At 36.6% G+C, this 14,437-nt stretch overlaps 1 protein-coding gene across 3 annotated transcripts in view; it reads right to left on the reverse strand.

The window, feature by feature from the left end:
• SPAG9 (sperm associated antigen 9) overlaps positions 1-14,437 on the reverse strand; it is a 37,809-nt gene that overhangs the window by 12,884 nt on the left and 10,488 nt on the right. For 2 of the 3 annotated variants that reach the window (XM_009279675.1, XM_009279674.1), the window contains exons 6-20: positions 11,250-11,307; positions 10,460-10,612; positions 10,315-10,366; positions 9,749-9,879; positions 8,439-8,495; positions 7,393-7,566; positions 6,567-6,696; positions 6,205-6,297; positions 5,756-5,923; positions 4,791-4,962; positions 3,434-3,661; positions 2,418-2,613; positions 1,437-1,559; positions 808-888; positions 241-308 (exon numbers count right to left, since the gene is read on the reverse strand). In XM_009279675.1, coding sequence (XP_009277950.1) covers positions 241-308; positions 808-888; positions 1,437-1,559; positions 2,418-2,613; positions 3,434-3,661; positions 4,791-4,962; positions 5,756-5,923; positions 6,205-6,297; positions 6,567-6,696; positions 7,393-7,566; positions 8,439-8,495; positions 9,749-9,879; positions 10,315-10,366; positions 10,460-10,612; positions 11,250-11,307 — 1,884 coding nt within the window. Of the gene's footprint in view, positions 1-240; positions 309-807; positions 889-1,436; positions 1,560-2,417; positions 2,614-3,433; positions 3,662-4,790; positions 4,963-5,755; positions 5,924-6,204; positions 6,298-6,566; positions 6,697-7,392; positions 7,567-8,291; positions 8,304-8,438; positions 8,496-9,748; positions 9,880-10,314; positions 10,367-10,459; positions 10,613-11,249; positions 11,308-14,437 lie in introns of all 3 variants that reach the window. The other variant, XM_019472179.1, reaches the window with a different exon arrangement.

A 14,437-nucleotide genomic window follows, 5' to 3' on the forward strand; every position in this document is an offset into this window, starting at 1 on the left:
TTTGCTATTTAGCTCAGATATATCCCATTCTCCTCTCAGAGTAAGAAAAAATTCCAGGAATGCACCAGGACAGTGCAAAAATGGTACTTGAAACTGCAACTGAAATACTAGAAAGATTTCTCAAGACAACCTGTAAAAAGGCCATTGGGGAATACATTTTCAAAACGTTATAAATAACTGGCACGTTTCTTTCCTAAATACTGTTACTTCACTGGTTTCAAGATCTAACAGAATGCTTACCAACTCCTCGGTGAAATATTGCTAGTGTTCCATCAGCTAGTGCAACTAATACTATTCCTTTTACATGTCTGGGGAAAAAAAGGAGGCACAAGAATATACACCGTTAGACTGCATTTCTCAAACTGCAAGTTTAAAGTAAGGTATAAACATTTTATATTTCAGCATACTTTTTATATTCACATTAGCCCTAGTGTTTTGATTTCTACAATATAGCTCAAGGGACAGTAACAAGGCATCAAAATCCAGTTCGGAAAGCTTAAAATATATCTAGCTACAATGCCTGAAGAAAGCATCGAGAATAGCAACCTAGAACTGTTTTGAGTATACAACTACCAAGAATACCAAGTATACAGCTACAGCTCATCATTTGAGCTACAGTATTTCCAACAGATACAAGATTCCTCTTATTTTCCTTACTCCCCAAATGTTTTCCACGGCCCCTCAAAGAATATGCATGCATTTATGGCAACTGACATTCCCAATATCTGAGGAGGAAATATAAAACTACTTTGCAAGTATTTTAACAAAAGTTCATTATGATTTACATGACATTCTTTCAGGACTTACACAATACTGAGAATAGAATCTTTAAGTTTAATGGCATGAACACATTTCCTCCACTGGGCCACTGACGAATGAACATACAGGCTGCAAAGACAAATCAGGAGGGATTAAAAGCACTAGGAAAGGTCTTCCAGACAGGAAAAAACTCAAGCAAAACCCCTATAATTGAAATCCACAATCAAAGGGAAAATAAGTTTTCATCTTCCACCGAAAACTATGTATAGACTGAAAGAAAGAACTACATGAGTAGGCAGAATGTTTTTTGAGAGGCCTAAAACATTACCAACTCCTTTGCAGATACATTTGCAGTAAAAAGGGCAATATATTTTCTAGCATAATAAAATACTGAAAGTTATGGCATTATCAGACCATAACAATTTCTTTGACTACAAAAAACAACCAAAACTTTTCTGCAGATAAAAGTGTTAGCTACCAAAAAGAGCTTGTTAATCACCTACAATACTTTTTGACTTCTATAATGCCTAACTGTAGCAAAGTGTACAAAGTTTAGGCTCCCTTGAGGTCTTCTTGCACTTAATCTTGACTTGAGACAGTTATCAGGCCTGTAGGCACAAGAAGCAAGTTTAAAATAATTTTTCCCACTAAACGTAATGAGATTAGTATTTTCTTACCATCCATTCTGTGCTCCAAGCCACATTGTCGGCAAAAGGCTACTCATTTTCTGTGCTTCTTCTCTCACTAGATCTTGCTCATTTGGCAAAACTGCAACATCTTTATATAACTCTGACTCAGTACTAAAAAAAACCAAACCAAAACCCCAGGTAAAATACATTGAATAAAGCGCACAGATTACTCAGATTATAACCTAGGTATTTACTTCATTGCTGCTAGTTTCTACACTGGCTTTAGAAGCACATAAGGAATTTTAAAAAAACAGTAACTGTGCATGAAAGTACAATGCTACAGATGAAAACCTCAATAACAATGAATTTCTTCAAGTGGCCATTTACTTATACAAGGAAATTTAGGTTCCATTCAAGCCTGATATATCAGTATTGCTGGTATCTCTGGGGAATGGCAGAAGAGAGTTGCAATGTCAGAGGCACCTGTTAAGAGAAACACTTATAAAAAAAGCTGCATGATACTTTTGCGCCTGTATGTGGAGAGTGAAGATTCCTGAAGATTTGAAATACTGATTACTTTCAAGCTGCTTCTCCACTCCTGTAACTACTCACAGATTGACTATTCTGAAGAAAGAAACATGCATTTGAACAACCAGTTGATTGGAAGAGAGGAGTGTAATTCGTATTTATTTTGACATCAGAACAGAGAATTTAAACAGGCGTCTCTAGATCAGTGCCATTCACATTAAGTCTGTGAGAGGACTTAGTTACAAACTGGTAGACACCCACTACTCCATTCTGGAGGTGTCGGTACTCAAGGGATATGAGCTCACAGACAAAAGACTCTTTGTACATAGGTGCCCCTTTCATGCAAGCGAAGCGTAGAGCGTCTTGTACCAAGACTACTTATATAAACCTCAACATACTTAACAAGAAAAAAAAAGTAGTTGTTTCGTCCCCATGTTGTGTTCCTGCAAACATTATGTTTTTCTTTTTAAATACATTTTAAGAGGTATGAGGACTATGTACCTAGGCTGGTACACTGGAGATGCCTCTGTTGTATTCTGCACTCCCAGAGGATCTGTAAAGACATGCTCTGTGTAGACTCCAGTTTGTGCAGTATCAGCTGTGTCTTCTCCTGTCCCTGCATTGACTTCTGTTGCTTCTGTTGCCTCCTCTGCTGTTGGAATGTTCTCATCCACTGAATTACTTTCATTTGCAACATCTATGGAACAAAAAATTTGAAAAACTTAACAACTCCAAGAGAATTCTCAATTGCTTAAAACAGCCAGAACTTGATACTTAAAACTTAAGTGAATAGCTGTAATAACCAGACAGTCACAATCCAGATTTTATATCTCATCTAAAAAAAAAAAAATCAGATCAGAAAGAGTGCAACCTGCTCAAGTTTGGGTATCAATAAGTGTCAAATGCACTTTAAGTATCAACGCAGTGACTGATGGTGCAGATTGCCCTTTAAGTGATTACCTAGAATAGCAGTGAAATCCAATCAATTAAAAACCACAACTGTGGCAGCAGTATTATATGCCATAAAAAAATAAATTATGTTCAAGTCCAATAACCACATATCCATTAACAATCATATCACCATACAGCTCTGAAGGGTATATGACAGAAAATATTAAGAATGCCTATAAAGTAAACAGCTTCACTTAAATCTCTATTAAGACTTTCCAAGATTTAAGACATATATCCACATTCTCTCTAGTCATCTGTCAGCAAGGTCTGCATTTCAAATACTAAATAACTTAAAAGCTCTCTTTAGACCATGCACAAGGAAGAGTTCTCAAAAGTATCTGAAAGAAGCAATTGTCTATACCCATTTAATATCACCTCCACGAAGTTTTCAGCTACAATTATACAGTGCAAGCATGTCAGATTTAGAAGTCATTTCCCACAGAGTACTTGTTTTATGTTATCACCGCTTACAGACAAGCTATTACATTAAATACTTGTACCATTCATTTCTCAGTTAGACCTAATGGTGTTTCGCCATCCCTGGCATACTCGTAAGATTTTCATACCTGACTGTTTATCTGTCATTGGTGAGCCACCATTTGCATCATGAGCTACAGGTGCTCCTGTGACACCCTCTGCAGTACAGCCAACCACCGTTATTCCTCCTAGCAAGCTATCGGTTTCTGCAGAGCTGTTGCTAGTCATACTTCCACACAGAGACGACTTGTCCACTTGACTGGGATCTGCTTCTTGAGACCCTTCTTCTCCTGCAGGATAGTCTGTTTCCCTTGCCCCTGAAAGAGGAGATTAAACTCACATGTTTCTTGTGGGCATAAAGGGGAGTCACTTTTCTATTTAATAACAAACTAAGCTTTCAAACTGAATGAACTCTCCAGCAACCGGGATTTAACATGCAGATACCTATCTACAAGCTTATTTAACATGATCAGCAGACATTAAAGATGCTGTCACAAAGCTCAAAAAGCAAAAGCAGTATCTACACACGCTGCACATCTGAATGTCATAAGCTATATTGCAACCTGCAGATTTTTTCCAATAGTTTATTTCTATTTCAAATAAATTTTCCATTAAAATTAGATTTCATAACAGTGCATATATGCAGGGATACCTATCTACATCTTTATGAAGAATTAACTGCAGTAGATCCTTTGTTCTGGAAGAACAAGTACCTTTCTCTCATACAACCCCCTCAAATACTTAAGACTTAATACTTCAAGTCTTATATTTTATTCTTGGTTTCTTGAAATTTTTATCGTATGTTACTATACTTTATGCTGGTTTGATTTTACAAGTTATACATAGTTTCAATGGAGCAAAACCTCAAACTTCACTGGAAAGAGATTTCTTCTGAGCTTATTAAACAAAACTACTTCACTGGAACTAATGCTACAGACTTCTGTAAGTGTAAGCCAAGAAACAAGAAATCCAAAAGCACAATTAGTTCTTCTCCAGAATCATAATATCCTCCCATTAAACTTCCCTCAGTACACTCTTCACATACACTCTCAATGTAACAAGGATTCCCTCTACAGGAAGCTCCAAGACTTGCTATTTATCTTCAAGAGGTTGAAGAGGTCTAAAAAGCCAACATTTTTCTTTTGTGATGTTCACAGTTCCATAAGACATTGGCACTATTGCACAATTTATAATACAGCAGACAAAATACTTGTTCCTGGTTACTGACGTCTTTACCTTTGAGTTAATTTAGGTCAAGAGCCAACTGAAGAGTGGAACAGTAGAGTAGAAATCCAGTAGTTTTCCCTCCAACTAAACACTTTTTATTGCTGTGTTACAGTAACATTTTATCACACTAATTAACAAATCTTTGGTTTTTCATTGCATAAGAAAATCTGAGTAAGACACAGTTAAAAAAGCAGGAGCTAAAACATCGCAAGTCTTTACCTGGTACGCTAGCAATACAAAGCACATGAGAATTGCAAACAATGAAACTGTCCAGAATATTTCCTGGCTGATTAGCATCAATAATGATAACTTTTGTAGCAGAATGTGTGCTAGTGCAGATCCAGACTAGACTGGATAATTCTTCCTGATGTTTCAGCTCCTTCTGCTGGTCCTGAGGGAGAATAAAGGCAGAACAGAAGTGAACAACAACAGGACGGTGGACTAGAATAGAACTATTGCCTTTGATCTTGAATGTTCTTACATTATCAGCTACAGCAATATACATAAATATGTGATAAGTTAAATATCTTTAATGCCACTGTAAAGTTACATGTATTTACTTGTCCTCTATGTATTTGGAATATAAAAACCCCTCATACTTCATACTTGTGTAGGAAACTATAGAAAATAATTATACTGCACAATTATACAGTTAGACAAGTATAAAGCTACATAAGAATACTATTTACGTGCCAGCTACCATACTCAGTATCGCCACAGATTAATGTGATTTCCCAAAGCACTTTAAAATTAAGCCTTTGTTTCTGTGCCCTTAATATGAATTCCATTCACTACTTCGTCATGCAAACATGAAGACTAACACATTTTTAAACAATGGCACAGACCTAAAAAAACCCCACAACTTTTTTTGAAATGGCAGTCAGAACATGAGTAATTCTGCCACAAATGTTTTTTTAAAGCAGGCAGCATCGGTATAAGTAGTGCATCATTTTGATGTAAAATTGATTTGCTCCTCAGATTTGCCAAGAAGATGGCACACAGGAAAGAATCACAGTATTTTTGTAGATGGATTCAGTAACCTAAATATCTTGGGTTGATGACTATCCGAGAAAAAACTATTAATTACCAATAAATCTGATTACAAAATATATTATTAATCTACAGATATATGGTAAAGATGTTTAACTACATAAACTATTCAACATGCCTTACTGTGATCTTACCTTGAGCTCTTGGTCTAGTCTATCTAAGCTACTTTGAGATCCTGTTTGCTGCTTGTTGCCATCTGCGTCCATACCAGTCACATCATTGTAGAATACGCTAGCACCAACCACAGACCCGCCATCTCGTGTTTTCCCTCCTGATAGGTTTACCCCTACAGCACACCACAGCTTGAAAGAAAAGTAAATGCTTCACTTAAATGTTAAACTAAAAAAAAGACACCCACTGTTAAATATGCTAAGTTATATCAAAATTATTATATATCTACAGTCCATTTTAAGGAATTCATTAAGATTAAAGTCATGTACATTTCTACTGAAGCTTAAATACTGATTCACCTATGCTTTAAAAAGAAACAACTTTATTTCAAAAAGAAAATAATTGGGTCTAAAATAGAAATATTCAAGCTGTAGGTTGTCCAGTTCTTTATATCATCACTGTAAATATCTACCTTCATAGAGGTATCCTTCTCATCTAAAGGTCTCAGGTAAACAGGTACAGGCAAGTTCTTCATCTTATTGTCACCCTGGCCACCATTTGCCACCTAGGCAAAAAAAAAAACCAACAGAAAAGCTTTCCCCTTTAATAGAGGTTTACAGTCTTTGGAATCAGTTGATCAGACTTTGTTAAACACAATTAAGAGTTTTGCATTGTGGTTTTACTTAGAAAGACTCTTTTAACTGCAAAAGTTCAACAAAAAAAATACTGAAATCACTCAAACACAAGCTGTGTGTTTGTGTGAACAAACACTCTGTTCGAATGTCACAAAACATGGAGTTGCTACCACTGCATTTGAAAACATAAGCATAATACCTGTTTGTACTTCTGAGGTAGACTCCAGCCAAATGCTTGCACTCTACCATCCTCTTTCTGAACATGTGCTTTCACTTGGCGATACTGCTCTCTTTTCTGCTCTCTGCGTGAGGCTAAACTGGCTTCAGTTCTAGGGAAGAATCATTATTAAAGAACCTGTTATTTATGCTCTTTAGAATTCTTTGTGTAATGAGAGTTGCTATTAAACTCAATAGGCAAGATCTCTGTGGAAGCATTGGGCTACCAAAGAGATCACTAGTTTTTCACACATCACCTATAGAACACCAGGTTTCCTGCGAGCTATTTCTAAGGGACCTGGGAAAGACAGGCAAAACCAGAAAGTCTATTGTCAGTATCCTTAAAGACAATGAACTTGGCTTATGCACCTCTACTAGAAGCTTTAGAAGTTGTAAACCAAGAGGATGTATTGCCAAAAAGGACAGGAGGAAAAAAAAAGTTTACAGATACTCATTAGCCTGACTCATGTTGTTCTATTTTTCCATTGAACTTAGAGTGAAAGTATCTGTACCGTTACTGCTTAGCTACAACACTTGCATATAAAAGTGTACCGAGTGCTGCCTCCTGTGCCTAAATGCACTTTTATGAAAGACAGTGATATTTGCCAAACTGAATACTACTGCCAGGTACCCAGAATACTCATCCACTGCTGTGCATTTCAGTCTGCACTATGTTGATTTCGTATGTATCAACATTCACTTCAGGAGAACATTATACTTCACTTAGCAGTGTGCCATTTATTTCAGAGGATTAAAAGAGTAAATACTTGATAGAACATATCTAGTATTAGAAAACCAAAATGACTTACTCTTCACTGAGGAATTCAAAGGCTTTAGATTTGTCACTAGGTAATTGAGATAAGGTGCTGCTTCTTTTCTTGACTGAGGGCGTAATATGTGATGTTGGAGCATTATATTTAACATTGACAGGAGGTTCTGGTTTCTTAGCTGTATTGCTAGATGAACTGAAGAGCCTGCTAAAACTAGAAGAAAAAAAAAAGATAGATGAGAGTTAAGATTTGTAAGACACATCCAAATTTGACAGTGCAGGCAAAACACTGCATATGCTAGCCTGCTCAAGCCAGTTAGACTAAGAAACTGGAGCCCAACATAGCAGCAGCCACCACACACTCAGCAGCACTCTCAAAGCACAGAAATTCATGTCAGTAGGAAAAGTTCTTAAAGAATTATTATCCCATTCGTTTATCAAATTTAATGGGGTCTTCGTCTCAAATGAAGATCTACAGGGAACCAACAAAATTAGAATGTGAACATCACACCTAGAAGACAGTTTTATGAAGCATATTAGTTCATGCACAGAGCACTTTAAGAACCCCACCATTTTCTAAGCTAAAAGACAGAATAGTTATCAAACCACAACATCAAAAGGATTATTTGACAAATATCTTGTTGTGATTAACACTGGTTTAGATTTAAAGAGCTTAAAGTTAGAAAGAAAAATTTAACAATCAGTAAGCCGTACTCCATAGAGGAAAAGGAAGCTGAAATAAATGCAATCCACACTAGCTATTCAGGTTTCTATTTTTCATCATAAAAAAGAATCCAGAAAAATGTTCAGAACAAGAGTCCCAGTGCATATTCAGCTAGACAAAAGTTACAGCACTTTGGCATTTAACTTCACAAAGTGCACAGCCATTCACTACGTGATGCAGCTTACGATACATTTTGTCTTCAAGAACAGTCTTACCGAGCTGGCATGCTAGGTAACAAGAGGAGAACAGTTAAGACATCTTCATCTGCCAAAAGATAATTAGCTAACATACAAAAATGTGCCAGCTAACTGGTTAGGGTCTTTTTTTTTATTTTTGCCAGTGAGTTGTGTTTCAATACTTACAACTGCCAAATGCTTGATCTCTTCTTTTCTTGCATGGCTGGATTTTCTCTTGATGCTCTACAAGAAACGAAATCCAAGTTTACTGAGTAAGCATTAATTAAAAAAAGGAAAGGAACAGAACAGTGTGTACCTTTTATTTAAAAACCAAGATAACATATTGAAAGTATCAAAGCCTGTTTCTTCACATTGCCACTTCTGATCAGAGCACAATATTGAAATTCTCACTAGATGAACTGAAGTTACATAGTAAACATCATCCACATTTATTTGCATCACAAACACAACTGGTGAGTGCCTTTCAGACAGAAGAGACAAGTCTGTGTAACACTTTGCAATGGAAACAGCTAGAAGAAAGCAGCAAGCAATTTTAAATTCTTCTGCCTCCTGTTTTTTAATATTTCAACCATTGCCTTTTATTTTAAAACCTCTTATTCTTCAACACATCAGTAAATAAGTGATAAAGTGATCATCCCTGAAGCCATAGATGCATTAACAGAGATAGGAGAGGATTTCTACAGGAGAAACAGCTATAGAAAAGCAAGTCACATCTGCTTGGCCATATGCATTTTTCCCCTCTCAGGCTCAGAGTCAAAATGGCCCACAGGTATCGAGGACAACAGAAGAAGTTGGATGCCACTGTCATACCTGACCGGCAGGCGGCACCAAATGACACCGTTACCTCTGGACACAGGCACGGCTGGGGGGTGACAGTGACCAGCTGGGCTGAGGTCCGAGGCAGAAGGCTTTTTTTTTTTTTTAAAATCATACCTTCCAGACAACTCAATATTCAGGATGCACATTAGACCAGATCACCGTCTTTATTGCTTATCTTTAACAAACCTTGCACAGTTTTAAAATTGCGTTTTTTTCTCAACAACCCAAGTCCTTACAAATGGATTACACTCAGTCTGAAGACCGTGTTATTCCTGTTTTGACATGGAATTGTCAGCTGACAACTGGGCCCACTGCTTTGCACGCATACACACAGTAATTTTTCCTGCCCACCAAACTAATGTTATTTACGATTACCAAGTTTCGTAACCATTCCAAAATACATACATTCTTCAAAGGATGCTTATTTCACATCATATGAAGTAACACATCTTCACCAAGGCCTCACCAAGAACCCATTTTGATAAGGTAAGTTCTGTGCACATAACTTGAAAACAAACTTATTCATGGGCATGTGGGGAGACAAGCAGAAGGGCAATTAAGGCCTCAAACTACTGACCAGATCATTCTGTAGCTAAAATTAAAAAGCTTATAAAATCCCAGGAGTTCTGTCAAAGATTTTTAAAAGAGCATTTTACCTTATCATCTCAGTCCATCGGACAGCTTCCTGAAGCTCCATCAACCTCTCTTTATACTGATTTCTTTCCATCAGAACACGGGCCATTTCAACACGAGTAAAACGCTTCCGTTGAGCGGTGGGGACATCACTCTGAACGCACAAAAAAGCAAACATAGGACAAACAAAGGAGCACAGTAGGGCCTTGCAGAGTCAGCCTCTGCCTTCCGATAAGAGTCAGTTTAGGGCACAATTCCAGATTCCAAATCATTTGGGGCTTTGTAAAACTAACTCAATTTTACCTTCCTCTCCTCACATCCTTTGTATGTAGTATAATCTGAATAAAAAACAGTTCTTCAAAAAGAATGTGACGTACAATAATGGGCAGAGAGGAAAGAAAGAAAACTAGACATGGTCAGTTTAAGTTCACTTGTGCTCTTTAGATTTTCTATCTTTTCTATACATGGAGGAAGTTCACCACTACTTATTAAGCAGTAAAGTTTAGTAGCACTCACTAAACACATGTGAGCTTCTAATGTCCCATTGTGGATTATACATACAAAAATACACATACACACATACACCTACATCATCATCCTCTTTAGCTTTCTGTCTTGCTTCCTCTGCTTCTGCACGAGCTCTAAATACAAAATAAAAAATAGCTGCATTAGTTACCACAGTGGGGTTTTTTTTTTTTTCCCTTTCTTTTTCACAACCATGGAATTAAACTTACTTTCTCAGCTCTTCTTCTAGTTCCTTGTTCTTCTCTTCAAGCTTTTGTTTTGCTTGTTTTACAGCCTCTAATTCACCTTGTAGTACATCCTTCTCACAGGTCAGTTCATCCACCTTTGCTATCAAATCATTCTTCACTACATTCAGTGCATTTCTACACAAACATTTAAAATACACCATTACAAGGATGACTATGGTGTCACAGTTTAGCTTCAGCCCAATTTTATTCTTGAATTTGAAGACCTACCAGTTTCTTACATAGAGCTGCCGTAAAGAGATAGAGCTCTAAAACAGGGCAAACAACCCTTTCCCCCCAAATCTCAAATGCTCAAACACATTCACACCTCCGTATTAGAAAAAAGTAGTGATAAATCAGAACAGTTTGCTTAGAGGTTGAATTCCTCAACAGCACTCCAATGGATTAACTTCTGCAGTTACAAGCTGTGTTTCTGACAGAAAAGGCAGGGAGTTGATCTCATTGGGACATAGCACTGCATTTCTTGTAGCCTTACTAGGATAATAGCAGCTTTTGCTTCTCAGGTCCTTAATTTCTAGAAGAATACCAACTAAGCTATACATTTAGCCAAATATACCTACAAATTCAAAATACTTATACCACCACTACTCTTAGAACTGAAAGCATATTTGTATAATTTCAACTTTCTGTGTACGAAGACGTTACAAAATAACAGAGAAGGTCAGTATTTTTTACATACACATTCAACTTTGTGTACGAAGACGTTACAATAACAGAGAAGGTCAGTATTTTTTACATACACATTCTCACTTACTTTGTCTCCAACAGCTGAGTGTTTTCCAAAATAAGGTTTTCAACCTCACGACCCATTCCTTTCCAAAGGAAACAAACACATGAAATTAGCAGATAAAATGGATGTTTTTACAAAACCTATGTTTTACCATTTTCTAAAAACAGCTGAATTTTAAGTATGACAAACTTGTCAGAAAAACTGTAAGCTATCTGAAGTTTCAGGACCTACCTTCTACAGTTAGCTTTCCCCTCCACCTTGTTCCCAATCTGCCTTCAGTTAAAGCCTAAAGGCGACCCTGGCTAACCACAGGCTAGTGCTACCTCCACCTATTCTATACATTTCGAAGAGGTTATAGTACCACTAAGTCAAAAACCAAACATGGCATTTACTGGGGAAGTATTAGTCCACAAGAAGTTAAGTTTAAAATGCTGGACTTTTATACAGTGTTAGAAACAAAAGTTATCAGTTATAGACACAAGACATGCTGAATTATAAAGCTCAGATTGCGAAAGCCCTGCAGATTTCCCCAGAGCAAATGATACCTTACCAAAGAAATTATGGTCTTTAAAGCCCATGCATTCCATGTAGAGCAAAAACAAGAACAAGAAACATTTCATGTAAGGTGTGGTATGAGTGAAGAGCAATAAAATATTTAGACTTATGAAGTAAGAGTGAATTAAAACAAAGCCATCACCAAAAATTTGAAGTGGAATGTGATGTGATTAGAAGCAGGATTTATACGAAAGACAGATGTTAAAAAATTTAAGTTTGTCACAACCATTCCTATTGGTTAGACCTCTTATAAAATCAGTAACAATAAAAGTCTATCTCATTTTCTGTGAAATAATTTAGAAGCACAGTACTTGGAAGAAATGCTAAGCCATTCAGTAAAAGTTTCAAATTAATATGCTCCTAAGGCAAAAAGTGATCTTAACTCTCGGAAAAAAAGTGATCTTAACTCTCCATGTAACCACTTCAATATTATTTAAATTTCTGGAAAATAATTTCTCACCCTATTGTTTGCATGCCTAAAATAATATAATTTGCAGGATTTTAAAAAGATAAACTTTCAGGCAGAAAATAATTATTTTACATCTTGCACAGCAAAATAATTACCACACTGATAATGGCAGAAGTTATGCTAATTCAAGATTAACACAGCAAATGAAAAAGGTATCTTAATGGTGGAGACCTTTTATAATACTCTAAGAACACAATCTTCTAAGCAACTCTGGTAACAGAAGACTTAGAAGATATTTGGATAACAAAAAAAGTATCTAAAAATAGACATGCAAGTCAAAGTTCCCTCTTTTGGAACTTCTCTCTCTGGGTTTTGGATTAAAAGTAAATGACATTTAAAAGTGAAGGAACTTAAATCAGCTATTGTTACTTTATCAATATCTGGAGAAATCGCCTACACTACAGTCATCAAGAGGTTTTATTCAAGCGGCTATTGCTTTTTAAATGTTTTCAGTATTCACAGGTAAAAGTACCTAGGATCACTTCCAACAGGTTTCAGGATCCTTTATAATGCAAGAACAAAAACTAGAAAGCCAAGAGTGCAAAGGCAAAGAAAAAAGTTATCAAGCAGGGAAAAAAATGCAGAGAATGTATTTTATGAGAGCAGCAGCCAAGAACTCCTAACTGTAGAAGCAACAGATTTCAAATAATTTTTTTTAAAAAAGAAGCATACACACCAGAATATTCCCCTGGGTATGCAGCCCAAGAGAAAACAGATTAGAGAATCCCAATTAACTACTTTTACAGAACTCCAAACTAAAATTTAATGCTCACTTAGAACAGATCCAAATGCTTGAAACATACCGACTATCCTGGATGCAGATGTGGCTTTTACGTAACAGAGTAATTTGGACTATGGTTGTGCTCAAAGTGAAATCACGATTCTATAGTAAAACTTTTAGACCAATGCATTCTGCGTAACAAATGCAGTTATAACAATGTGTTCATTTTGCACACACCGGTGTTTCTAGCAGTAGTTTTACAGAAAATGGTAATGAAGTCAGTGACAAACTTTTGATACGGTATACTAAAAAGTATATTATTTTTGCTCATGGAAAACAAAGCATCTGTTATCAGGAAGTCCTGAGTGTAATTTGATTTCTTTAAACAATTTATCATGTAGCTAAGGGACAGAAGTTGCTATATGTTAATACTTCTCCAGTATCTGTATCTTTGCATGCAGAATGTGTCATTAGTTGTCCCTGTGACAACAGAGTGCAAGAGTTTTGGATGAAGTATGTTCCAGCAAGGATGCGGTGGTCCTCACTGCGCAGGATTCAAAGCAGCAGGGAGTGACAACAAAGAAAAACCATCTCTCAGACTGGAGATAGGCCCATTACTCCCAGTGAGTAATACTTTGCAGAAATGTCACCTACTGGATGTAAAAAAAAAAGCTTCTGGTGGAACACTGAACAACCAGAAATCCAGACTGCACACACAACACTTCTAAGGAATACTACTAAAAATCTGTATTTTTGCCAGGTCAGACAACAGAAACAAAGAAACTGCTGATTTTCTGTATACAGCCCATTTCTAAAACACACAAGAGTTGCATCTGCATTTTATACACTCCATAGTACCAGCTTTCATTATTTCAAAATGAGGCCTGAACACTGATATGGCCAAAAATATCTTGTTACAGAAAGATCCTTCTTTTAATGACATTTTTGCTCCTGATCAACTCATATTCCCAAAACTTACATTTTGTTCGGTCAGCACGCAAGTAGCAGCAAGCTGCTTCGGGGCAAGAGAAATGTGGGTTCCCCCTCCCCTTTCAATTAATGGTTTGATTCTCAAATTACCACCATTGCATTCTGCTGCAATTCTCTCTTACAAGTTAAATTCCATAGAGAGGTGATAAAGCCAGGCCATTACAGATTGGGCACAATCTGAATTAAACTACCTAAAACTAGTTCAAGATAAAAAACCCTCGCTCGAGATAAAAATCCTTGTGTCAGAGAACAAATAGGGAACACTGAAATAGACAATAGCATAAGAACAGCCCCAAAAGATTAAGGCCGATATCATTATATTGAAAGAACAAACACCTCCTCCTGTTTTTTGCATTCCAATAACCACCTTACGATGATACTCAAAAGATTTTAATGCAAATGAATCCTAACAGTAAATCCAGCAAGGATAATTAAGCACTCCACTAACAAGGAAAATTCCTCTTTAAATAACCTTTC

This window comes from Aptenodytes forsteri, unplaced genomic scaffold (genome assembly GCF_000699145.1).
Source record: "Aptenodytes forsteri isolate BGI_AS27 unplaced genomic scaffold, ASM69914v1 Scaffold563, whole genome shotgun sequence".
Taxonomy (NCBI): Eukaryota; Metazoa; Chordata; class Aves; order Sphenisciformes; family Spheniscidae; genus Aptenodytes; species Aptenodytes forsteri.